Source organism: Bos javanicus, chromosome 5 (assembly GCF_032452875.1).
Source record: "Bos javanicus breed banteng chromosome 5, ARS-OSU_banteng_1.0, whole genome shotgun sequence".
Classification (NCBI taxonomy): Eukaryota; Metazoa; Chordata; class Mammalia; order Artiodactyla; family Bovidae; genus Bos; species Bos javanicus.
This window is the reverse complement of record NC_083872.1, coordinates 103,969,997-103,995,787: the sequence shown is the minus strand read 5'-3', so window position 1 is coordinate 103,995,787 and position 25,791 is coordinate 103,969,997. Positions and strand designations below refer to the sequence as shown.

General features: G+C 57.8%; 2 protein-coding genes and 1 long non-coding RNA gene across 4 annotated transcripts; 2 read left to right on the top strand and 1 right to left on the bottom strand.

Annotated features, from left to right (window-relative positions):
* The first annotated feature begins 130 nt into the window (after positions 1 to 130).
* ENO2 (enolase 2) lies at positions 131 to 8,296 on the top strand. The gene is made up of 12 exons (XM_061418058.1): positions 131 to 241; positions 1,382 to 1,481; positions 2,017 to 2,112; positions 2,241 to 2,299; positions 2,595 to 2,664; positions 3,127 to 3,260; positions 3,485 to 3,707; positions 4,566 to 4,763; positions 6,358 to 6,559; positions 6,812 to 6,920; positions 7,083 to 7,141; positions 7,449 to 8,296. Exons 2-12 carry the CDS (start codon positions 1,397 to 1,399, stop codon positions 7,516 to 7,518), a joined length of 1,305 nt encoding a protein of 434 aa, XP_061274042.1. The 5' UTR covers positions 131 to 241; positions 1,382 to 1,396; the 3' UTR covers positions 7,519 to 8,296.
* Positions 8,297 to 17,749: 9,453 nt separating this feature from the next.
* On the bottom strand, positions 17,750 to 21,873 carry LOC133248226 (uncharacterized). The gene is made up of 2 exons (XR_009736640.1): positions 21,785 to 21,873; positions 17,750 to 18,285 (listed from the first exon to the last, which is right to left on the bottom strand). It is a non-coding gene; the product is annotated as an uncharacterized LOC133248226 (long non-coding RNA).
* On the top strand, positions 18,229 to 25,372 carry ATN1 (atrophin 1). 2 transcript variants are annotated; one of them, XM_061418055.1, is made up of 9 exons: positions 18,229 to 18,319; positions 18,571 to 18,708; positions 18,842 to 18,955; positions 19,659 to 21,649; positions 21,800 to 22,022; positions 22,394 to 23,090; positions 23,983 to 24,126; positions 24,443 to 24,623; positions 24,799 to 25,372. In XM_061418055.1, the coding sequence occupies exons 1-9, from the start codon at positions 18,293 to 18,295 to the stop codon at positions 24,830 to 24,832; spliced, it is 3,549 nt and encodes a 1,182-aa protein (XP_061274039.1). In that variant the 5' UTR covers positions 18,229 to 18,292; the 3' UTR covers positions 24,833 to 25,372. The 2 variants fall into 2 exon arrangements, with proteins under 2 accessions (XP_061274039.1, XP_061274038.1); XM_061418054.1 differs by having other exon boundaries at positions 19,656 to 21,649.
* Positions 25,373 to 25,791: the final 419 nt, after the last annotated feature.

The window sequence follows — 25,791 nt, the reverse complement described above, 5'->3', positions numbered from 1 at the left end:
CGCCCCATCCCATCGGGCCCCCATCCGCGCTCCTGCGTGCGCCTCCGCCGGCGGCTCCTGACTCATCGGGGGCTCCGGGTCACATGCGCCCGCCCGGCCCTATCGGCGCCTCCCCCCGCCCGCCCGCCGCCCGCCGCCCGGGAGCCGCAGCCGTCGCCGCCACTCCCGCTCTCTCTGCGCCGCCGCCGCCACCACTGCCAGGCCCGCCGCCACCGCCACCGGCTGGGTCCGCAGCCCCGAGGTGAAGCCCCTCCGGCCCCCTCCCCTCGCCGCCGCGCCCCCGCCTCTCTTCCCGGGCCTCGCGCATCCCTCGCCCCGCCGCTCTGCGCACCTGCTCCGCCACCCGCGCCTCCCCGGCGCCTCCTGTCCCGTCCTCCCCGGGCGGCTCCTCTCGGTTTCAGGCCGTCGCCCCCTAGTCATGCGGGCGCCAGGCCTCTCCGCACCTGCGTGTGTCTCACTGCGCCTTTCTCCACCCTCGCAGCCCCCTCCCTGTGTCCCTCTGCCCCTCCGGTTCCGTGGAAGATAAGCGTTCGGGGTCTCCTGGGACTGTGCGTTTCTCCCCTGGCACATCCCTAGACGCGCATCGGGGAGATGTCTTCCCTCACCCTTTCTCAGCATCCCCAGACTTCCTCGAGACCCCCACGGCCCCTCCTCCCCTGCATCGCCCTCTCATCGCCCGTTACAGCGCCGCTCTCCTCCGCACGGGGAAGGGGGGTTGGAGCCGAGAGTCTGTCCAGGGCCCGAGGGAGGACCAGCCCAGCTTTGCCCCTCCGCACGGTCTCCCCTCCTTCTCCCTGCCCACGGCAACCCCAGAGACGGAGGACCCTCGCCCCGGACTCGTCTACATCTCTCGGGAACAGGCGGGACACACGTTTGGAGGGAGATTGGGACCTCGGAGTGGGGGCTGGGGTGTTAGCTTGGGTGGGATGGGGGCTCTGGAGGAGAGGCCCCCCCACGCTGCCCAGACGACCCGTGCTCTTCTTGACGCTAAAGGAGAAGTGCAAGCCTGGCGGCCGTACCGCCGCGAGGAGAGCTGGGGGCACCCCTCCAGCCGGCGGCCGAACTGCTGAGGGGGCAAGGGAGCCACTGCCGCGCCTCTCCCCTCCTCCCTGCGGTGTCCTCCCATCTCGTCGTTTGATCATACCCCGCCCCCCACTGCAGTGACCTCCCCTTCCTCACTGCATTGACCTTCTCCTCTCCCTACGGGCGGGGGGATCCCTTCTACCGCCGGCGACTGCACCCAACTCCTCCCCACCCCCCACCCACTGCAGTAACCTCTTTCCTGTCGCTCCCAGCTTCCCAGCCTCTGGCCCCTCCCACTGATCTCAGGCTCCACCCCTCTAAGCCTCTTATCTTTCTCCTTCCTTCCCTGCCACCCAAGGAGATCCTAGCCATCATGTCCATAGAGAAGATTTGGGCCCGGGAAATCCTGGACTCCCGTGGGAATCCCACGGTGGAGGTGGATCTCCACACTGCCAAAGGTAATGGGCACCTTCCCACAGCCCCAGAGCTGGGTGTACGGGCCTGGGATGGGAGGATTCCCAGTGGGGGTGCCCTGCTGGGCCAGGCTCAGGAGCCTAGAGTCTGGGAGCAGACCTTCCTTGTCCAGGGGAGCCGAGATAAGCCAGTCTCTGTGTGCTGGTTTATTGTGTGTGCTCTGTGTGTGTGTGCACCATATGTGTATGCTCTGTGTGTGTGTGTGCTCTGTGTGTGTGTACCATGTGTGCTGTGTGTGTGCACCATGTGTGTGTGCTCTTTGTGTGTACACCGTGTGTGCCGCCTGCAAAGCTCCATTTCTCTGGTATCCTCCTTGTGTGTGTGGGACCTCAACTGGGTGGATGAGGAGGCCACGGCTTGTGTATCTGCCTCCGTGTGTGTGTATGTGTGTGTGTTAAGGAGCAGTGTGGGGAGCAAGCTGGATGTACCACAGGAGTGCAGAGCTGCAAAGCTGAAGGAATCCCAGGTCCCTGTGCTGTCCTCTCTCTCCCTTCTCTTTCTGCGGCATTCCCCTCCCAGGTCTTTTCCGGGCTGCCGTGCCCAGTGGAGCCTCCACCGGTATCTACGAGGCCCTGGAGCTAAGGGATGGGGACAAACAGCGTTACTTGGGCAAAGGTGAGTCCCTTTGTCTTTTCTGGGCTCCCTGTCTCTCTGCTGGGGGCCTCATGCCCATCCCCAGCCCTCTTCCTGGATGCCTTCCTCTACCTGGTCCCTCCTGGCCTGACCTCTCCGCCTCTCCCTAGGTGTCCTGAAGGCCGTGGACCACATCAACACCACCATTGCCCCAGTCCTCATCAGCTCAGTGAGGCCTGCTCTTTGCTGGGGGTGGGGACTGGATCCTGGAGGGAGCCCTGGATTAGGGGAAGGGGATGAAGAGGGAGAAAGGGCCACCTCTGGGGAGTTATGGTTACCGAGGGAAGGGGGCCCCGCTCCCATGGGGGCTTGAGTCCCCTAATCCAGACAGGCCGCTATCACAGGAACCTGGGGGAACCCTGGTGGATGTGAGCCTGTGTGTGGATGGGGGAGGGGTGCCTATATTAGGTGTCTTAGGGTCCAGCCTCCATCCTGGCTCCTGGTGATGGGGCCTCTGCTCACAGGGTCTGTCTGTGGTAGAACAAGAGAAGCTGGACAACCTGATGTTGGACTTGGATGGGACTGAGAACAAGTGTAAGCAGGGGCTGGGAGAGAGTGGGTTTGGCGGGGGCGGAGAGGGGCGTGGAACAGACTGAGAAGTGAAGGAAGGAAGGAGAGCCCGAGGACTAGCCCTTCTCGTAGCCTCCTCCAGTGGGAGGGAGTGACATGAGACAGAAGGGAGAACTCTGCAGCATAAGGAGGGGGGAGTTGGTGGCAGAAAGTCTGGTCTCAGGGATGGTTACAAGAAGTGCAGCTTGCTGCCCTTTCTGATCACACCCCGCCCCCTGCTACTTGCAGGATAGGATGGATGAGGTGTTACTGGACTGGGGGGGGGGTCTCCTTTATGGCTCCTTTGGGGAGTATATGAGATCACATGTGTAAAGTGCTTAGGTGACATAGTTAGCCTTCAATAAATGCTAGCTATTAAAAAAAAAATTGAGGGCTGGAAGGGGAAGGGGACATGTTTGATCAGTGCCTTCCTCTATAATCTCCCAGCCAAGTTTGGGGCCAATGCCATCCTGGGTGTGTCCCTGGCTGTGTGTAAGGCAGGGGCTGCCGAGCGGGAACTGCCCCTCTACCGACACATTGCCCAGCTGGCCGGGAACTCAGACCTCATCCTGCCTGTGCCGGTGAGCACCGTGCCTCTCCCAGGGGTGGGTGAGGAGGAAGCATGAAGCCTTGGGAGGACTGATGGGAGGAGAGTGATTGGGGCAGCTGTAGGGAGAGGACAGGGACCACGGGATGGAGGGTTCTGAGTCTGGAAGCTGGGGGAAGTTTGGGCTCTTGGGTTTACACTCCTGGGGGTGGAGAGGGAAGAGCTTTGTGACTTTTTCTGTCCTCCTGTGGCTCCCAGGCCTTCAACGTGATCAATGGTGGCTCTCATGCTGGGAACAAGCTGGCCATGCAGGAATTCATGATCCTCCCAGTGGGGGCCGAGAGCTTCCGGGATGCCATGCGACTTGGGGCAGAGGTCTACCACACACTCAAGGGCGTCATCAAGGACAAGTATGGCAAGGACGCCACCAACGTGGGGGATGAAGGTGGCTTTGCCCCCAACATCCTGGAGAACAGTGAGGGTGAGACCAAGACCCTACTCCCAGCTCCGTCTTGCTCCATTCCAGGACATCAGGAAGGGCCACATGCTTCACTGGGTCCCCAGGAGACCGTGTGAGGGTCCTTGAGTTACAAGGTCCCAGTCCTTGGAGTGGGTAACAGAGGGCCTAACAAATTCATGTGCAGGCCTAAGAGGATCACCTTTACCTGCCCAGCCAGATGTGTCAGTATCTGCAAGTTCCCATGGGAGCCCTAGAGGATTTTGGGAGGTGGTCCAGGTGACCTGTGGGATCCATTCTCACCATGGATTCTAGTTTGATGAGATACCCTGAACTCCAAATCTATCTCATCTCCACCCCAACCTCTTAGGCCTCTAGGATCCCTAATTTTTTCCCTGCCCTGGCAGAAACTTTAGAGTGAAGAGAAACTATACAGGCAGGTCGTGGCTGAGAGTTAACTTTTGGGGGCCAAATTGCCTGGATGTGAACCTTGACTTGAAGAGTTACTTCTGGTGATCTTGCTCTCTGAACAGTCTCTGTGCTTGTCTTTCTTATCTGTAAAACAAGAATAACAACAGCATCTACCTCTTAGCCTCATTGTGAGGAGGTTAGATCATAGGTGTAAAGCGCTGAGGTGACAAAGTTAGCCCTCAAAAAATGATAGCTATTAAAAAAGAAAACAAACTGTTATTAACAGAATTCCATTCCCATGCCTTCCTAGAAGGTGGCCTGCTCATCGCAGTCCTGGGAATAACCCCAAAACAACCTTAAGCAGAACTCTCCCCAGCAACAGCCCTCCACCTCTGCTCTGAATTTCTTTCTTCCTCTCATTCCTCCTTGGCCACCCTTCCTGCTGATGACCTTGCTGTATTCCATCCCCAGCCTTGGAACTGGTGAAGGAAGCCATTGACAAGGCTGGCTACACAGAGAAGATCGTCATTGGCATGGATGTTGCCGCCTCGGAGTTTTACCGCGATGGCAAATATGACTTGGATTTCAAGTCTCCTGCTGATCCTTCCCGATACATCACCGGGGACCAGCTGGGGGCCCTCTACCAGGACTTTGTCAGGGACTATCCTGGTGAGAGCAAGGGCTGTGGCCGGGGGAGGGTAGGGGGCAGGCAGGGGTGTGTTGGGGGCAACTCTGGACCTGATGAGTGCTGACCCAGGTGCTTGGTAGAGATGTCCTGAGAAGAGCCTGAGAACCAGGGATGGCGTGAAGGGGTCTCCTGCAGAGGCTGGGCTTTGGATGTCCTGTGAATGGGCAGGAACCCATGATGAATCTGTTCCATCTGCTTTGAATCCTGATTAAAGTCACAATCTCTGAAGCTGCTGGGGTCATGGGGCGGGTTTGGAAGGACCTGGGCATAGTAAGGCTTCCCTGGTGGCTCAGTCAGGAAAGAATCTGCCTGCAATGCCGGAGACCTGGGTCCGATCCCTGGGTTGGGAAGATCCCCTGGAGGAGAACATGGCAACCCACCCTAGTATTCTTGCATGGAGAATTCCAGGGACAGAGGAACCTGGGGGCTGCAGTCCATGGGGTCACAAAGAGTCGGATACTACTGAGCGACTAAGCACAGCACAGCACAGGCACGGTGAGAGGGTGACTGGAACGAGCACAGTTCAGGATGTTCAGTTGATAAAACCGGATGCTGGGGAATTCCCTGGTGGTTCAGTGGTTAGGGTTCTGTGCTTTCACTACCGAGGGCACAGGTTCAACCCCTGGTTTAGGAACTAAGATCCCACAAGTCACCAGCTCAGCAAAAAAAAAGAAAACAAAACAAAACTGATGCTGAACAGGGCTGGACTGTTGTATGGGTGAGGAGGAGCTGAAGCACCCTCCCCAGGTCTGCCAGTGACTCTTATCCCTGGAATGGAAGCAGTTGGTTTCCATTTCCTGAGACACAGCAAGAGAAAGTAGGCATAAACTGCAGAATGAAAGGTTTCGAATAGCCATGAGGAGGGGCTCCTGGTAGAAAACAGGAAAATGCAAAGAAAGGTTGTGAGAAAGTTTCTGAACCCTTGTTTTTTTTGAAAGGTTTTGTGAAAAAATCAAGATAAGAATGAGTCAGGGGGAACTTCCCTAGTGATCCAGTGGCTAAGACGAGGTGCTCCCAATGCAGGGGGCCCAACCAAGACCAGGCACAGCCAAATAAATAAAAAATAAATATAAATAAAATACTAAGGGGTGGGATGGGGAGGAAGGTGGGAGAGAGGTTCAAGAGGGAGGGGACATAGGTATACCTATGGCTGATTCATGTTGATGTTTGGCAGAAACCAACTAGATATTGTAGAGCAGTGTGTATTAGTCCTTCAGTCATGTCGAACTCTTTGTGATCCCATGAACTGCAGCCCGCGAGGCTCCTCTGTCCATGGAATTCTCCAGGCAAGAATACTGGAGTGGGTGCCATTTCCTTCTCCAGGGGATCTTTACGACCCAGGGATGGAGCCCAGGTCTCCTGCACTGCAGGCAGATTCTTCACTGTTTGAGCTATCCTTCAATTAAAAATAAATAAATTTAATTATAAAAAATATTAAAGAAAAAGAATGGGTCAGGGGAGGCTTATTTCAGAGGGCAGGAGGCTGAGTTGGCCAGGGAATCCAATCTGTCCATGCAGGGACTCTAAGCGGGGGCGTTCCCACCTGACGGAGCCCCCTCACTGTTCTCCCAACAGTGGTCTCCATTGAGGACCCCTTTGACCAGGACGATTGGGCGGCCTGGTCCAAGTTCACAGCCAATGTGGGGATCCAGATTGTGGGTGATGACCTGACAGTGACCAACCCCAAGCGAATTGAGCGGGCGGTGGAGGAGAAGGCCTGCAACTGTCTGCTGCTGAAGGTCAACCAGATCGGTTCAGTCACCGAAGCCATCCAAGCGTGAGTGCCTCTGGGCCCTCCCCCACTCAACCCGTTTCTGCAGGATGTGTCCTGCCAGCACCCCACTCCAGCCTTGCCCACAAGTGCAGGAGGAGGCAGGGAGCCCTGAGGCTCTCCTGGTTCTCCTCCCTCCATGCCCCCTGATTCTCTCCACCCCCACCCCGGACAGCTTCCCTCCAGATGTTTCTTGACCAATGTCAGGGCTGGGGAGAGCGTGTGGGCTGGGCTTCACTGCTGCTGCACCGAATGCAGGTGCAGGCTGGCCCAGGAGAACGGCTGGGGGGTCATGGTGAGTCACCGCTCCGGAGAGACTGAGGACACGTTCATCGCTGACCTGGTGGTGGGGCTGTGCACAGGCCAGGTGAGCGCCAGGGAGCCCTTTGTGCAGTTGGGGGGGTTCTAGGCTCAGGTTGCTCTCCTTCCGGGTGTTTGTGGGCATCATGGCAATTTCGAAGGAGTGTGAGCTCTCCTTCATGGGGTGAAGGGGTGGCTGCTGAGCTGTTTATCTTTTGGGATATTTCAGATCAAGACTGGTGCCCCGTGCCGTTCTGAGCGTCTGGCTAAGTACAACCAGCTCATGAGGTAAGGGAGTCCAGGGAATGGAAACCCAGGGCTCAGAGAGTCACAAGCTATGTTTGGCCACCGTTTTGTCTCCAGTGCCCAGGGCCTGGAGGACAGTAGACATCCAGAAAGTATTTGGTTTTGAATGATGGGTTTACAGATGGCCTGATTGACGGCCCATGGAAAGCCAGGGAATGCCCTCCCTCAGGCCAGGCCCCAGGAGGAGGTAGTGCGAGGGGCTTGGAGGATGTGGCAGGGGAACTCCTGGGAAGAGAAGCAGGGTCCTTCTGCTTCGCTGACTGTTTCCTTTCTGACTCGCCTCTCTCAGAATTGAAGAAGAACTAGGGGATGAAGCTCGCTTTGCGGGACATAACTTCCGCAACCCCAGTGTGCTGTGAGCCCCCTCCCTGCCTGGAGATCTGGACCCCCCTCACTCCGTCCTCTTCCTGGATCCTCCTTTCCGGTCCTGCTCGGCTGACCCTCTGTGCTGCGCCTTGGCTGGTCCAGCCTTGCTGTCTCCGCGCTCCCACCCTCTGGGTTCCGCGCTCTCCGCCTCTCCCTCCTTCCTCTTCTCTCTCCTTGAAAACTGGCCATGGACTGAGGACCGTAAGGGGATTCACAGAAGACTCACTGGGGTCTGTGTGGAGCGTCTGGGTTGGTTGTCGAGGTGTGTAGAGGGGCCGTGTGTTGTGTGTGCTTTGCGCCGAGTCCACGTTTCCAGGCTGCTTATGAAGCAGGAACTGGGCAGTGCTGAGTGTGAGTGCTGGGGAGGGCTGGCTGCCTGCTCAGGCCAGGTCTAAGGCTCCACTGTATTATTTATTCGTTTATTTATTTTTCATTCATCTTGTTAATGAATCACTTCGCCATAACTCCGGTGCCAGAAAACTGGCCTGACTGGAGGGGGAACCACGTGTCTGTATTTCACGTGACTGTAGGTTCTGAGATGGCCTGGAGTGGGGGTCCTGCTGGAACTGGAAGGGTAGCAGAAAGGGGCCTCAGCGACGGCTCCTGGGCCAGAGGTGGGGCTGTGCACCTGGGGACTTGTCCCCTGTCCCTCTCCCCCCAGCCCTAGCTTCCCCGTTCTTCCTCCAGCTGCCCCCGTGCCATGTTTCACAGCTGCCAGCACCTCTGTGGCGCTGAAATGAACACTTCCATTAAAGTCTGAGTCACCGTGCATTCCTGTGTCTGAGGAGTCTTACTCTAGTAAGAGAGAAAGAGGGAGAGAACATGGAGCTCCTAGAAGTGGTAAAACTGGATAGCAAAGCTGAGAGCTGGGCTTCCCTGGTGGCTCAGTGGTAAAGAATCTACCTGCCAATGAAGGAGACACGGGTTTGATCCTTGATCCAGGAAGATGCCACATGCCACAGAGCAACTAAGCCCAGTGCACCACAACTACTGAGACTGTGCTCTAGAGCCTGGGAACCGCAACTCCTGAAGCTCACACGCCTACCTAGAGCCTGTGCTCCGCAACAAGGGAAGCCCACACACCGCAAGTAGAGAGTAGCCCCCCCAAAAGCCCGAGCAGCAATGAAGACTCAGCACAGCCAAAAAGAAAAAAAAAAGCTGGAGAGGGCACAGAAAGAGGAAGCAATCCAGCAAATAAGGTCAGGAGGATGGCACTGCCTATACTTCCCTGGCTAGGTGGGAGCTTGTTGGCCTGCCTTCCCCCCTCTCCCCTCCCCAGGGGGGAATTAGGATTTTTAGGCTGGGGTCCAAGAATTCCTAAAAATATCAAACATTGTGTGTGTGCACATTTTTGGAGAATGGGATCCAAAGTGTCTGCAGATTCACCAAGGCCCTTGACCAGAGAGGTGATGGAGCTGGGGACGGGAGCTCCTCCAGTGTATAAGGCCTCTCCCAGATTGAGTCCTGGAGCTCCTGGGATGGGCCAGCACTGTCTGGGCAGCGCCCCCTGCAAGCTGCAGAAGCCTGAGGACAGGTAACTTCCAGTAAACTGGAAATTCAGGACCTGGGGTGATCAACAGGCCCCTGGCTGGGTGAGCCTGTGAGCAGGGGGCCAGTGTGTGACTGGAGACCCACTATCACACTCTGGCTCCAGCAAAGCCCCAGCTCTGAGACAGGAACGCAGGAACTACCTGGGGGCAGGGGGAGGATGAGCCCCCTCTTTGTTGTTATTTGGTGCCTAAGTGGTGTCTGAATCAGTAACCCCACGGACTGTAGCCTGCCAGGCTCCTCTGTCCATGGGATTTTGTAGGCAAGAATACTGGAATGAGTTGCCATGCCCTCCTGCAGGGGATCTGCCCAACCCAGGGATTGAACCCACATCTCCTGCATTGGCAGGCAGATTTTTTTTTTTTTTTTTTACCACTGAGCCACCGTCTAAGGCTCGGCTACCTGGCCCGAGTGGTGGCGAGCTGCGGCCACTAGAGGGAGCCAGGGCTCTGCAGGAGGCCGACAGCACCGGAGCCAAAGCGAGGGTGGGAGGAACTGCAAGGCTGCTCCCTCTGTGGGCCTCCCACTCGGTTTCTACTCTGAGTTCTGGTCCTGGGCCCCCTCTGCCATTCTGCCCAGCTCCGGGACTGGAAGAGGATTCCACCTCTGTATGGGCAAGACCCTTTTCTCTGTTTTCTTTCCCGTATCGCTGACAACTCAGCCCTTTTCAGCCAAAGGGTTTCTTGCCCCAACCTCTGTGCCTCTTCGTTCCAGCGGGGGCATCTCAGCTTTCCCTGCTCCCATGTCCCCTGGTACCCCTTTCTGTTTCCCTTGGGGCACCCCACGCTTTACTCTGGGGCCCATTGTATGCACCTTTCTTCAGTAACTCCTAGGCTGACTCCTGGCTGGAGCCATGTTTCCCAAGCTCTGCCCTCTTACCTTGATCTGTCACCTTCTCAGCGGCTCCCCCTCTCCCCACCAAAACCCCTCAGGTACTGGGGTGGATTGTGTTACATCTCCCCCTCCCTGGGCCTCCCAGGCCCCTCTCTCCACTTTCCTTATGTGCCGTTGCCTGGAAACTGGTGGATTGTGGGGAGATGGGGCCAGAGAGGGGGAGCTGGGGTGACCAATGATGGTGGGGTGTGTGTGATGCTCCCTGAAGCTGAACTGAATCCAGTCCTCAGGTCGGGGAGGATCTGGAGGGGAGAGGCCCTGGCTTCTCTTTTCACTCTCCTTTTCTTTTAGGCTCAGATATATCACCATCCAGGTCAGTGGTAAAGAATCTGCCTGCAATGCAGGAGGAGACACAGGTTCCATCCCTGGGTTGGGAATATCCCCTGGAGAAGGAAATGGCAACCCACTCCAGTATTCTTGCCTGGAGAATCCCACGGACAGAGGAACATGGAGGGCTACAGTCCATGGTGTAGCAGAATCAGACACGACTTAGGGACGCAACAACAACATGTCACCATCCTAGCCGATCCCTTAGTGGTTAAAAAAGGAAGCAGAACGGCTTAGCCTGGAAGGGAGTTGGGAAGAGCCTGGGCCAGGGCCCAGTGGGGGACTGAGCTGGGTAGTGCAGAGAGAGAGGAAAAGCAATGGGGAGGGGGGACCTCGGGGAGAGGAGGAGTCTTCGAGCAAAGTTGGGGGTGGGGAGAAGGAGCTGGGGTCCTCCTAGGGTGCAGTGGGCAGTGGATGGGCGGGGTGGAGTTGTCTAGAAAACCCTGAGGGATAAGGTGGGCCTGGGGTAATAGAGCGAGTGCCAGCTGATTCAAGAGTCTGAAGAGTGGGAATTCATTCCTAGGCCAGGGAAGGCTTCCTGCTCAGGCTCCGGGTGCACAGAATCTATTTAGCACTTCTGGGTATTCCTAGAGCTTGGCTGAGCTGGGCCTGGGGAAATAGGAGGTAAAATCTACCAGTTGCTCCATAACCAGTCTCCTTCCTTCTCTGGAGGCTGGGTGGTGGTGGGGATCCCACCTTCAGGGCCCACCCTCAGCCTCAAGCCAGCCCGCTGGCACAACTACCCCATCCCCGCCCCAAATCTGGAGTGCTAGCGAGGGCTCCCAATCCTGACTCCAGCTCCAGCTCTTCCCGGTTCCCAGCCTGCCTCCCTCCCATTCTCTGGCCTTCCCAATCTCTGCTGCCAAAAATCACCCAGCGTCTTGGTGTCCTTTGTCCTGAGAGATGATGCTGCTTGGCCTGGGGCAGGGAGAGAGCCCAGGAGACCCTGGGGGGTGTGTGTGGACCGGGGGTGCTAGCCTCCTGGCTGAAGACTGGGAGTGGCTGGGGACTGTCAGGGGCAGAGGCTCCCTGGAGAGAGTCTGTGTTGGAATGGTCTCCACATTAGAATAATCAGGCACTTGAGGTTGTCTCCACACGGAGCCTAGTCCCCACCCGACCCCCCCACCCCCAAGTACCGTGAGTGATGACTTCGGACAGATTTGAGATGGAAAATGGAGCTACCGCCAGCCATCGGGCCTGGGGAGGGTGTCCCACTTCCATAAATGAACGTCTTCCCTCTGCCAGCTTGTCCTACTCATTCCTACCGTTGCCTTCTCCTGCTTTCCCTTCCCATGTCCACCAGCTTGTCCTCCTCACGGACTTTCCCTCTTAGGGCCACCAAAGGCCTAGACTGCTCTTTTAAATTTCCTCCTAATCGTCTTTACTTCCTCCCCTCCTTCTATCGCCCTTGTCTTGCCCAAGAAACTCTCCCCAGCTCTTTCAGAACCCGCTCCGCACCCCCGAATCCGGCCATCCCAGTCTCCCACCTTCCTCTCCCACCCAGAACCCAGTGCCCCTTGGAATCTGCATCTAGCCCCACCTCCTTCATCCTTTCTTAAGGCTGTAGTTTTCCTTCTTTCTCCACAGGACATTTCTAGACTTGTCACTCCCCCAAATTCTTATGTTCTCTGTTCTTTCCCCAACACCCATCACCCACAGACTCTTCACTCTTTCAGAAACCCATCCTCTCGTATATGTCTCCATCTTGTCGATTTCTTCCCCTCCTTAGGACCCCTAACTTCATCCCATTCTCTCACAACTGCCTCCACCCCCCACCAACAAACCTCTTCCGCTATGTGTCTGCCACAGATGCTGTCACCCCAAGCTTCTTTCCCCTGGTCACATCTCATTGCCCCCAAGAAGCTCCATCCCTCCAACCTCACCCCATCCCCGCGGCTTTGCCACACACCCACAGCCTCCCCCCTCACCTCCGCCACACACCCCTAGGCCCCCCAAACTTCTCCAGCCTCCCCCATAACGGCCCGCGGCCCCCTCCCCACCTAGCCCTCTTCCGCGCCAGGACCGCGGGCTCCCCGCATTCCGCCTCGGCGCACCCCTCCCCGCGCCCCGGGCCCCTCGGCCTCGGTCTCGGCCAGCTAGCGCGGCGCCTCCCCCTCTCCGGATCCCCTCCCCCCTCGCCGCTCGCCTCGCGCTCCCTCCCTCGCGGCTCCCTCCCGGCCCCTCTCTCCTCCGTTCCTCCGCGCTCCCTCCTTCTCCCTCTTCCTCCCTTCTCCCATCCCCCTCTCCCAAGCTCCCTCCCTTCGCCGTCCGCTTTCCTGTGCGAGTCGCCGGACGCGCCGCCCAGCCCGCCCGCCCGCAGCCCCGCATCGGGCAGGGGCCTGGGGCCGGGACCCGTTTCGGGGGTACCGGCGGCCTCGGGGAGGGGCCAAGAAGGGGCGAGGGAGACGACCGCCGGGCAGGGGCGGAGGCCGCGGGCGGAGGCCGCCTGAGGGGACCGGGGATAGCGGCGGTGAGGGCTGCGCCGGGCGGGCGCGGGCGGTGGGCGGGAGGCGGCGGGTCGCAGCCGCGCGGAGAGCCGGCCGGGCCGCGGGGGCGGACGGCGGCGCGGCGGGGGCGGGTGGCGCGGCCCGGGCGTTCCGGGTGGCCTGGGGAGGCGGCGGGCCTGGGGAGGGGCCGAGCGAGAGCAGGGATCGGGATTTGCTCCGGAGGCCGGCGCGCGACCGGGGCCAGGTGGGGTAAGAGGGGGGATGGAGGCCGCCCTCCGGGGGGGTCGGGGCCGCCGCCGCCGCCGTCGCGGCGGCGACTGAAGCCGGGAAGAGGAGAGGGGGGCGGGGGAGCGGCCGCCGCCGCCCCCCGGAGGCGCCGGAGCCCCGAATCCGCTCGGAGCCAGCCAGCCGTCCCGAGCTACAACCAGGTAAGCCCTGCTGCCGCCTGGGCCTCGGGCCCGCCGGGGTTCTGGTCCGCGGCTCCCCACCCCCACCCTTCCCAGTTCCCCCTCCCGCTGCCGCCGCCGCCGCCTCCATTTGTTATTTTTCCGATCTGGTCCCCCACTGCGGGCAATGCCCGGCTTGAGGCTGGGGGCTCAAGGGGTGGGGCCGGCCCCCGAGGAGGGAAGGGGGTCGGGGCACTTGGAGGATCTGGAAGGTAGGGGGAGGTGGGAGGGTCTCAGGAGGAGGGCCAATGGGGCAGGAGGGTAGGCAGGACCCCGAGACCCAAAGAGGAACGCCGAGGTTGGAGTTTGGCGGAGGAAAAACGGGGTGCCTGGTAGGGGGCTTTGGGCGAAGGTAAAAAGAAATGGAGAGATGGCAGCGAGGTGGAGCATGAGGACTCCAGGAGAAGCCCCGAAGGCCCAGAACCCGGGTGTCAGAGCCCGGGGTTCGGGGTGCCAGGTATAGAAGGGAGGTGGGAAATGGGGAAGGGGTGTGGTAGATAGATAGAAAGGGTTTGTAGCTGATTGAGGGAGGAGATTGGAACCTGGGGAAACCGGGACTCGCTCCGAGAGGGCCGCCTTTGAGAAGAAAAACCCGGCGTATTCTGGGGTAGAAGTGGGAAGGTGATGCCTTTGTGACTCAGTTTTCTTTCCCCAACTCCGGGTCACCTCTGACCCTGTTTTTCCAATTCCAGGCGTAGGTACTTCTTGGAGAGGGGCATGTGGGGCCCCAGCAGTGTGGTTCCTCCTGCAAGTGATGAGGAAGACAGGACCCCTGGAGGGAGACTTGGAGGGAAACGGTTTCTGGGAGGGTGGCTTGGAGTGAACTGGGCAATCTTACAGGCACTCCAAACAAGTTGTGACCCCCACCCCACAGATCCCCAGAGCACCCACTGCCCCTCTAGCTGTGGTTTCTTTAAGAGGGGGTGGATCTTGATTACTGTTTTGTGCTCAAAGATTTCCCTTTGTGCACGCACTTCTCTCTACTGGGGTAGGTACTCTAAGCTCCCTTCCCTGAGGGTGCCATCGGAGGACTGGAGTTGCTTTGGCAACTGGAAGGGGAGTGGCTGACAGATGGACCCCTGGGATGGACTCTTGAGGGGTAGGGTCTGCCATTTTGTTGCCATGGCAATGATCCAGTGGGATGTCCAAGAGATGGGGGCTCAGAATCTTGACGGGGGCCTCAGGTTTTTACTGTGTCCTTGGGACTCTTGGCTGAGTTCTGGAGGATGTTTCTGGTGCTGCTGGTGGAGAGGAGGTTCCTCGGGGCCTCCACCATCCTCCATCCAGGTGTCTTTGGGAACAAGTAGACATATTCCTTGCAGATCATGTGTGTTTGTTCAAGTCCTTCCTCTTAGGCATGGTGGGAGGATAGAAACGCTCTTGGTCCTAGTTATACCACCCTTGGCAGTTCGTTATTAGAGACTTAAAAAAATATATTATTTATTTTTGGCTGCGCTGGGCCTTCTTTGTGGCGTGCGGGCTCTTTTTCCTGTACACGGGCTTTCTTGAGTTGCAGTGTGCCCGCTTCTCATTGCTGCTGGCTTCTCTTGTTGTGGAGCACAGGCTCTAGGGTGCTCAGGCTCAGTAGTTGTGGCATACGAAGCTTAGTTGCCCCATATGAAGTTTAGTTGCCCCACAACATGTGGGATCTTAGTTCCCAGACCAGGGATCAAACCTGTGTCCTCTGCATTGGCAGGCAGATTCTTAACCACTGGACCACCAGGCAAGTCCCGGGACTTTTTGTATACAGTAGTCTTTTTGCTTCTTCGTGCAGGTTTTTCTCCCTTTTCTTAAACTTGAGTCTTCCTTCCCAGGTATTCCTTTTCCTCTTTCCCAGACTGTGTCCATAGTGACCCTTTCCCTCAGCCAGCCTTCGACCTTCTATTTCTCCCACCTTGTAAGCATGGCTAGGCCCTCCATGCCCGTCCCAGGTGAGAGTGGCCCAGGGGAGAGGGCTGTGGAACAGCTGGTGTGGTGGGCTTCAGGACTGGAGCCAGGAGATGTGGTTCCTGGTCTAGTCCTGGCTGCACCTCTGAGTAACTGTGACCTTGGGCAAGTCACTTCTCTTTCTTTGAGCCCTGGCCTCACTGACGAAGGGTCACAGATAAGATGGTATCTGAGGTCCCAGTGACAACTGTAGATCCTGAAGCTTAGGCCCTACCTTATTATCTGCTGGTCTGGGCTGCACTGTTATCTAGGACTGGTTTGTTAGTCTGGAAGTTCTGGAACGATGGTGGGGGCTGGGCCTGCGTTCCTGAAATTTACCCTGCAAGCCCATCCTAGAAAGCCTTGTGCCTCGAGTGTATTCCTTCTGACCTCTATTACATTTCTCCCTTAATTTCTTTTCCTGTTCTTACTTAGAGCTCTTTTTCCTTATTTTTCATATTTCCCCCTCCCCAGTCTGGCCTTTATAATTTTACTTTTGCAGTAAGGTGCTGAAGGTGAAGGTGCTTAGTTTTTTGCAGACACACAGTAGGTGCTTTATAAATTGGACTTACAGTGACAGACTACTAGAGCAGGAAGGAAGGTAGTTAGCTCAGCTTGTAGGTGCTAAAACAGGCTCCCTGTTCAGGAATTTATGTATAACCCAACCCTATCTCCTCCTTTCTTCTGCCACTCCTCCTCCCCAGGGTCACCTACCCTTTTATGACTGCTTTTCTTCTTCAGAGCTACCCATTGCTAATTTTATCAGATAACTGATTAAAAGTTGAGCTGAGGGAGGGGCACACTGGGCTTGCTCTGTTCTTCAGGTACCTCCATTCCTGCCTTTCCCTGACTCACCTACAGTGAAGATGGTTCTGTGATAGGAAGACAAGTACCCTCCTTTATAGGGGCTGCCAAAAGACACACAAGTCACTATCATCTCTCTTGTGCTTTTGTTAAGGTTGTTTCCCCCTTTTGTTATGTTGGGTTTTGTTCTTTGGGTTTTGGTGGGGGTGGGTTGACAGTATTAGAAAATCAATTTACACAGCAGCTCAAAAATGTGGTAATAATTGTAGTGGAAGAGAAATGGCTGGGAGACTGGGCAGAGCATCAGTTGTAAGCTCAGACCTGGGCTCTGACCCAGCTATTTTGTGACTTTAAGTAGATTTTTAGTAAGTTTCCTGGAAAAGTTAGGCTCACCCCTCACTGCATGCCTCAGGAGGGTTCAGTGGAGGTGAGTGAGAAGGAATTACTCTGTATTCCTTGGGAAAATACACTATAGCATACAGTGTATTTTCCACTATACAGCATAGTGGAAATACTGTTTCCATAGCCAGGGCTTTCAGCTCAGAGTAGGTGGCTAAGCCTGCTCCGTTCCCACCGAGGCCAGCAGCACTTCATTCGAGAAGACCTGCTAAAGTCAGTGGGTTTAAAGGTCAGTAGTAAAAAGAGACCAGAAAACCCATATGTACTGGACATTGCGAGGGATATAGAAAGGAAGAAAACAGTAAGAAAATAGTATTTTTGGGGACTTCTCTGGTGGTCCAGTGGTTAAGAATTTGCCTGCCAATGCAGAGGACACAGGTTCAACCCCTGGTCTGGGAAGATCCCCCGTGCCATGGAGCAACTAGACCTGTGAACCACAACTGTTGAGCCTCTGCTCCACAACAAGAGAAGCCAATGCGACAAGAAGCCGGGGCACAACAGCCCTCCTGCAGCAACCAAAAATAACTAAAAAGAAGATAGTACTTTTGCTCTCAAAAGCTCTTATGGTAAGTAACATGGAGAGATGTGACACTTAGCAGGAAACACAAGTGTAAATGAAAATTGCTGACTGTGTAGATATGGATATATACGGAAACATATAGATGTATATAGATGGGCTATGAGGAGCTGGGAGCCCCTGTCTAAACCAGATGGGAGGGCAGGCTTACTTATGTATAAACTCAGAATGTTTGCTCAGTGATCTCCACTGATTTGGTTGGTAAAGTGAAAGCTCTGAGTTTTCCTCCAGGCTTAGGGGACCTAAGCACTGGAGCGGGGGCTTATGAGACTCAGAATTGAAGTTCAGCACTTTGGGGACACCTCAGTTTGGTCTTGGCATTGGTAGGGCTGCGCGCCTTTGCAGTGTTGAATGGGACATTGTTCTCCCACCTACTCTAATGTGAAGAAAGATTCTTTTCATATCTCAGAGACTGATCTAGGCCTTCTGAGAATTCTCCTCACCAACTTCTGATGAGAGTATAGCTAAATACTGAAAAAAGAGCATGCGCTTGGAAGTCAGGGGGATGGGGCTTGATTCTGGCACTGTCTCTAGTTCCTCACTGTGTACTCATCGCGTGAAGTTGGGCAAGTCACAATCACAATCTTTGATCCTCAGTCTCCTCACCTATATAATGGGAATAATGACTAAATCCTTTATAGGGTTGGGCTTCCCTGGTGGCTCAGCTGGTAAAGAATCCGCCTGCAATGTGGGAAACATGGGTTCGATCCCTGGATTGGGAAGATCCCCTGGAGAAGGGAATGGCTACCCACTCCAGCGTTCTGGCCTCGAAAATTCCCTGGACTGTATAGACCATGGGGTCGCAAAGAATCGGACACGACTGAATGAATTTCACTTTCAGGGATGGTTGTAAACATGAAATGAAATTGGGCTTTATGTCAACTAAGGGCTTGACATAAGGCACTCAATAAATCAGCTTATATTTCAGGTACATCTCTTTGTGCTCCTTTTGTAAGGCTTTGTGGAATTCCGTGTGCGCATGTATTTCCAAGGGGGAAGTAGTGTGATCTCCTGAATTGGGGCGCATAGAAACTTCTGCGCTTTCTGCCTTCCAGAGAGATGAAGGGGATGACATGGCCAGCAGAGGTTCCCTCACTTACAGACAGCTGGAGCGGCCCATGGGCAAGCCAGCAGTGTGTCATGGCTGGGCTGCCCACTCAGCCCCTTGACAAGTGCAGCAGTACCCCCTTCAGACTCTGTTCACCAGTTTGGAGACTCTGATGGTCTTTTTCCAACAGGCTTCACTGCAGACAGGCCCTGCAAGTTCCAGGTGCTGAAAACTCGGAGAGCCTGCTTCTTGCTTCCCAGGCCGTAGCTGGGGGGAACTTAGGGTGAAGCAGAGAAGTTTCTGTATCCAGCTGCCCGGGCAGAGGAGAATGGGGTCTCCACAGCCTGAAGAATGAAGACACGACAGAATAAAGACTCAGTGAGTAGGAGGAAAAATGAGAGACACAAGGCCACGGTCAGGGAAGATTCTGGCCTGTCCCCGTGCCCCGCTCACCCCAGCCACCCTCCTCGACTCTTTCCTCCCTCCTTTCTTCCTCCCCTGACAGCCGAGCCTGGCTTTGAACCCCATCCTTCTGCGACAGCCACTGGAGGAGAATAGAAAGAAGGCACAGGATGAAGTGAGGTGTAATGTAGAAAACCACATCATCTGCTCACTTCCTTCTCCTTCAGATGTCAATGAGGAGTGGACGGAAGAAAGAGGCCCCTGGGCCCCGGGAAGAGCTGAGACCGAGGGGCCGGGCCTCCCCTGGCGGGGTCAGCACGTCCAGCAGTGATGGCAAAGCCGAGAAGTCTAGGCAGACGGCCAAGGTATTCTGTCCCCACGTCCTGCCACAGGATGCCCGGGCACTGGGGCTGATGGTGTATGTGTGTGTTGGGGGGAGCTTCCTGTCTGGCCGAGGGCACCGGTGGAAGTACAAGATAGGAATTTTCTTTCTAACAGAAAGCCCGAGTAGAGGAAGCCTCCACCCCAAAGGTCAGCAAGCAGGGCCGGAGTGAAGAGATCTCAGAGAGCGAAAGTGAGGAGACCAATGCACCAAAAAAGACCAAAACTGAGGTGGGAGACCCATGTCGCCATCATGACCCATTTTCTTGACATTCTTTCACTCAAACTTTCTTTCACTCACAATTCTTACTTTAATTTTGTCTGCAATATTAGAGAATAGTCTTATCCGAGTGCTTATGGAAGTGGTCTGTCTGGATGTGTCAGATCTTTAGGGCTCTGGTCAGAGTGTCAGGTGACCAGGCAGTGCCAAAGAGGAATGGGTAGAGCACGGGGGATTCTAGCCTCTCCCTTTCTAGGGCCTGGTTTTCAGGCAGGGTCTGGGGAGGAGATCCAGGGTGAGAAGTCTCAGTAGGAGGAACGAGTAAGTAGAGCATGCAGAAGCAGTCTTTTTAAGAACCAGTGGTTTCTGGGATGTTTAATTAGAAGGGTAGATGAGATGAGAGGATGGCAGATGGGCTGGTGGAATATAAGGATTTGGGTTCAGCTGTGGAATGGGAGGAGATGCTAGAGATGGATGTCTGAGGAAGGAACTGGTTTGCCCTGCGGGAACTCGAATGCCTGCTAGGGAGCAGCGGAGAGACTGCGAGAATGGAGGATCCCCAGAAGGCCAGGCGGTGGGCTTAGCAAAAGTACTCTTCCTGTTGTGGTGCAGTGGTGTGCTGTGGATGGGAAATCATTCTGTGCCAGCAAGGCCCCAAATCCAGGGGAGGCAGGAAAAGCAAAGGCCACCACGGCTCTCCCTCTTGTGCAGCAGGAGCTGCCCCGGCCCCAGTCTCCCTCCGATCTGGACAGTCTGGATGGGCGGAGCCTCAATGACGATGGCAGCAGTGACCCCAGGGACATCGACCAGGACAACCGGAGCACGTCTCCTAGCATCTACAGCCCTGGAAGCGTGGAGAATGACTCCGACTCGTCTTCTGGCCTGTCCCAGGGCCCAGCCCGCCCCTATCACCCACCTCCACTCTTCCCTCCCTCCCCTCCACCACCTGACAGCACCCCCCGACAGCCAGAGCCTGGCTTTGAACCCCACCCTTCTGTGACACCCACCGGATATCATGCTCCCATGGAGCCCCCCACATCTCGGATGTTCCAGGCTCCTCCAGGGGCTCCTCCCCCTCATCCACAGCTCTACCCTGGGGGCTCTGGTGGGGGAGTTTTGTCTGGACCCCCACTGGGTCCCAAGGGGAGTGGGGCTGCCTCTTCAGTGGGGGCCCCTAGTGGGGGTAAGCAGCACCCCCCACCCACCACCCCCATTTCAATATCAAGCTCTGGGGCTGGTGGTGCTCCCCCAACGAAGCCACCTAACACTCCAGTCGGTGGTGGAAGCCTACCGTCTGCGCCACCACCAGCCTCCTTCCCCCACGTGACACCAAACCTGCCTCCCCCACCTGCTCTGCGACCCCTTAACAATGCATCGGCCTCTCCTCCTGGCCTGGGGGCCCAGCCACTACCTGGGCATCTCCCTTCCCCCCATGCCATGGGGCAGAGCATGGGTGGACTTCCTCCTGGCCCGGAGAAGGGGCCCACTCTGGCTCCTTCACCCCATCCTCTGCCCCCTGCGTCCTCTTCAGCCCCTGCCCCCACAATGAGGTATCCTTACTCATCCTCTACTAGCAGCTCTGCAGCAGCCGCCTCTTCCAATTCTTCTGCCTCTGCCTCTGCCTCCCAGTACCCCGCTTCCCAGGCACTGCCCAGTTATCCCCACTCCTTCCCTCCCCCGACCAGTCTCTCTGTCTCTAATCAGCCCCCCAAGTATACGCAGCCTTCTCTTCCATCCCAGGCTGTGTGGAGCCAGGGTCCCCCTCCACCTCCTCCCTATGGCCGCCTCTTAGCCAACAGCAGTGCCCACCCAGGTCCCTTCCCTCCTTCAGCTGGAGGCCAGTCCACAGCCCACCCATCAGCCCCAACACATCACCACCACCACCAGCAACAGCAGCAGCAGCAGCAACCACCACCACCACATCATGGGGGCTCTGGGCCCCCTCCCCCTGGAGCATATCCTCACCCCCTGGAGAGCGGTGGTTCCCACCATGCACACCCCTATGCCATGTCTCCCTCCCTGGGGTCTCTGAGACCCTATCCACCAGGGCCAGCACACCTGCCCCCACCTCACAGCCAGGTGTCCTACAGCCAAGCAGGTCCTAATGGACCCCCAACCTCCTCTTCTTCCAATTCCTCTTCCTCCTCTCAAGGGTCCTACCCGGGTTCACACCCCTCTCCTTCCCAGGGCCCCTCAGGGGCGCCCTACCCCTTTCCACCGGTGCCTCCGGTCACCACTTCCTCGGCCACACTTTCCACGGTCATTGCCACAGTGGCTTCCTCGCCAGCAGGCTACAAGACAGCCTCCCCACCTGGGCCCCCGCCGTATGGCAAGCGAGCCCCGTCCCCAGGGGCCTACAAGACAGCCACTCCACCTGGATACAAGCCGGGGTCGCCGCCCTCCTTCCGAACGGGGACCCCACCGGGCTACCGAGGCGCCTCGCCGCCCGCAGGCCCAGGGACCTTCAAGCCGGGGTCGCCCACCGTGGGGCCAGGGCCGCTGCCGCCTGCGGGGCCCTCCGGCCTGTCGTCCCTGCCCGCACCGCCTGCGGCCCCTGCCTCTGGGCCGCCCCTGAGTGCCACGCAGATCAAACAGGAGCCGGCGGAGGAATATGAGACCCCCGAGAGCCCGGTGCCCCCGGCCCGCAGCCCCTCGCCCCCTCCCAAGGTGGTAGATGTGCCCAGCCACGCCAGCCAGTCGGCCAGGTGAGTGCCGGGGCGGGGGTTGGGGGTGGCGAGCGCGGGATGGGTCCCCCGTTCGTGTGATGCTTATCAAAGTACTCCAGGCCCTGCTCTCGGCCGCCAGTGGGGGTGCTGCTCGCAGGGCTGAGCGCGCGCTACCTCGGCGCCCGGCAGGTTCAACAAACACCTGGACCGCGGCTTTAACTCGTGCGCGCGCAGCGATCTGTACTTCGTACCGCTGGAGGGGTCCAAGCTGGCCAAGAAACGGGCCGACCTGGTAGAGAAGGTGCGGCGCGAGGCCGAACAGCGCGCGCGCGAAGAAAAGGAGCGCGAGCGCGAGCGGGAGCGCGAGAAGGAACGCGAGCGCGAGAAGGAGCGCGAGCTGGAACGCAGCGTGGTGAGTGCGTCACTGTGCGCGCCTCCCGCCTCGGGGCCGCCCTCTACGCGACTCAGAGAGTTTCAAGGGGGTGGGGCCATGCGCCACCTGTCGGACAGGAGGAGCCATGGCAACCCAGGAAATGGAGACCAGAGGATTCCAGCGGCAGGAATTGCATCCCTGGGCTGAAGAAAAGAAAGGCAAGCTCAGGTCAGAGTACCCGTGGATCGTAGGAAGAGCATCTCTCCTCCGCAGGAAGAGAAGGGTCTGGGAAATCCCTGGTAGGCCGAGTTACAGTAAGCTGAGGCTTTAGGCATTCAGGTGCTGAGACAAATTAGCAGCTGAGGACCCGGACCTGCTTTGTTGACCCCGCGTCTCCCTGTGTCCCACAGAAGTTGGCTCAGGAGGGCCGTGCTCCAGTGGAGTGCCCATCTCTCGGCCCAGTGCCCCATCGCCCTCCGTTTGAGCCGGGCAGTGCTGTGGCTACAGTGCCCCCTTACCTGGGCCCCGACACTCCAGCCCTACGCACCCTCAGTGAATACGCCCGGCCCCACGTGATGTCTCCTGGCAATCGCAACCATCCGTTCTACGTGCCCCTGGGGGCAGTGGACCCGGGGCTCCTGGGTTACAATGTCCCGGCCTTGTACAGCAGTGACCCAGCAGCCCGGGAGAGGGAGCGGGAAGCCCGTGAACGAGACCTGCGTGACCGCCTCAAGCCTGGCTTTGAGGTGAAGCCCAGCGAGCTGGAACCCCTACATGGGGTCCCTGGGCCAGGCCTGGATCCCTTCCCCCGACACGGGGGCCTGGCTTTGCAGCCTGGCCCCCCGGGCTTGCACCCTTTTCCTTTCCATCCGAGCCTGGGGCCGCTGGAGAGAGAACGTCTAGCTCTGGCAGCTGGGCCCGCCCTGCGGCCTGACATGTCCTACGCGGAGCGTCTGGCAGCTGAGAGGCAGCATGCAGAAAGGGTGGCCGCCCTGGGCAATGACCCACTGGCGCGGCTGCAGATGCTCAACGTGACCCCCCATCACCACCAGCACTCCCACATCCATTCGCACCTGCACCTCCACCAGCAGGATGCCATCCACGCAGGTGAGACTCCTTTGTCCTTGGCCAGGCCCTTTGAGATCACCTTGCACCCTGGCAGGTCATTGGGCGCTTCTGTTGCTCAGGCCTGGACTTCGCACCCCACGTCTGGCCTAAGCCGCTCTCCTGAGATTGCTGCCCTGGTCTTTGCCTCCCCAGCCTGTCTCCTCTTACCCCAGCCCTACTGCAGAGACCCTGCCCCACACCTCAGCCCCATTCAGGTCTGGCGTCTCCCCCCACACCCCATGGTAGAAGCCAGAGGTGGAAACCTTTAAAGGAGTGCGACCTTCCTCCCCTCACAGCCTCTGTCCCTGAGCCCTTCTCATAACTATTTCCTTGCTTCTCTGGGTTCAGCTCTATTGTTTCTTGCCATTTTCTCCATCCAGGCAGAGGTGTTTCATGTTCCTCTCCGAATCTACAGATCTGTGACCTAGAAAGCCCTGTGGCTCAGGTTGTGGGATCACAAGTGACAATGAGCTTTACCCACAATGAGTCTTTCTACCATTTTTCTAATTGTCAGAACACTGCCCCCATCTAGCCTTACAATCACATTCATTCCAGGCTCCTTGTGCTGTCTTTTAAGTTCCTCTCTGTCTCATTTCCTAAACTTCCTTTTCTCTTCCATCTCCTCTCGGTAGTCCACTCCCTATTCCTCAGGTCCCTCTGAGAACTGGAATCTCCTGTCCTCTGCCATCCGTCCGTCCGTCCCTCCTGCAGTAGGGTCTTCCCCTGTCCATCTCCCAGACCCCTAGCCCCTCCATTGTGCCTTTTTTGCTTCACTGGATCACCCTGTGTTTGATCGTCCACCTCTCTTCCCAGGCATGGAGCCCTTCACCCAAATGCATGGTTTTCCCCAAACCTGCCTTCTGTTGACACCTTCCTCTTCTCTACCCTCCAGCCTCTGCCTCGGTGCACCCTCTCATTGATCCCCTGGCCTCAGGGTCTCACCTTACCCGGATCCCCTACCCAGCTGGGACCCTCCCCAACCCCCTTCTTCCTCACCCTCTGCACGAGAACGAAGTTCTTCGTCACCAGCTCTTTGGTAAGGATGGAGGTTGGGGGTGGGAACAGTCTCTCGAAAGAATAGAGGAAGTTAGGTGCTGGAATCAGTCTGATTGGGCTTGGGGAGAGATGAGGAGGTGGCGGGAGGAACTGGGAATGGAAACTGGACGGCGGAGGCCCTGGCTGAGAGGCACAGATGTTAGGGTCAGGCTCAGAGGCCTGGATCCTAACCACCTCTGGCAGCTTGCAGGACTGGCTGTCACCTAAGTTGATTAGTTGCGGTTCTTCTGTATGTACAGTGTCTGGCCACCTGAGTACCTCATCAGTCATGTGGCCCCTGCCCTTCCTGCCCACAGCTGCTCCATACCGGGACCTGCCAGCCTCCCTCTCTGCCCCGATGTCGGCAGCTCACCAGCTGCAGGCCATGCACGCACAGTCAGCTGAGTTGCAGCGCTTGGCGCTGGAGCAGCAGCAGTGGCTGCACGCCCATCACCCGCTGCACAGTGTGCCGCTGCCCGCCCAGGAGGACTACTACAGGTACCACAGGGTGCCTGGGACCCACCGGAGGGGGCCCGGCGGAGGGGATGCACCCCAGCCTGCCAGGGGTGGGTGTGGCCCCCGCGGGAGGGGACCCATCAGTGAGCGGGGCCGGGTCAGGATGGACCTCAGTCTTTCTCCCCCCCACCCCCTACTCTGCCCGCTCTCCCCCCAGTCACCTGAAGAAGGAAAGCGACAAGCCGCTGTAGGACCTGCGATCGAGAGAGCACCGTGCCCCTGCCTCGACCAAGGAGGCCTCTCTCCCCGCCTGCCACTCAGAGCCTCCGGGGTGCGGCTCAGGCCCCGGGCCTCGGGCTTCTGGGCAGGAGGGAGGAAGGGACAGATGGAAGGCCGAGGCTCCTGTGGTGTGCGGAGGCGGGGAGGGGGTGGGTGGGGGGCAGAAAGCGCACAGTATCTTGGACCGGGTCCCTCTCCCTTGACCCCCGACTTTCTTCCTCCCCTACGTCCAGCCCCCCGCCCCCACCCGTGGCCGCTGCCCGCCCCCCACCCCTGGTGTGATTATTTCATCTGTTAGCTGTGGCTGTTTTGCGTAGCATCGTGTGCCGCCCCTGCCCATCCCCAGCCGCCACCCCCCCCCCCGCCCCGTGTGCGCCCCCTCACTGCGATGTATGACCCTTGCCCCTCCCCCACATTAATAATTTATATATATAAATATCTATATGACGCTCTTTAAAGAACATCCCAAACGAAACCAACCAAACAAAAACATCCTCACGACTCCCCAGGAAGATGTCTGTGGCTGTTTCTTTGTGGGCTGTGGGGCGTGGGTGGGGGTGTGGGTCTCCGCGCAGTGACACCTTGAGAGAAAGCCGTGCGACCTCCCAGAGACCAGCCCGGAAGTGGGTAGGGACCCTGGCGAGTTGGAGAGGGGACTCAAAAAGAACCCGGGGTCCTGGAGCCCTGGCTCCGCCATAAGGGGGTGCCGGGGCAAGTCCCGACCCTTTTCCCCAAAGCTGGGCAGTCAGAATGCTGGCGGCCCAGGACAGCTCTAGGGAACTACGCAGACTCGGGAGGCGTTTCTGCCACTGGTCCCACAGCTAGGAGCCTCCGGGGACCCGAATCCTTTCGGTTGAGTAGCTAGAAATGGTGATACAGCGGAGGTGCAGGGGGCGTGGCTGCAATAAGTTTAGAACCCAGGTGTCTTAAC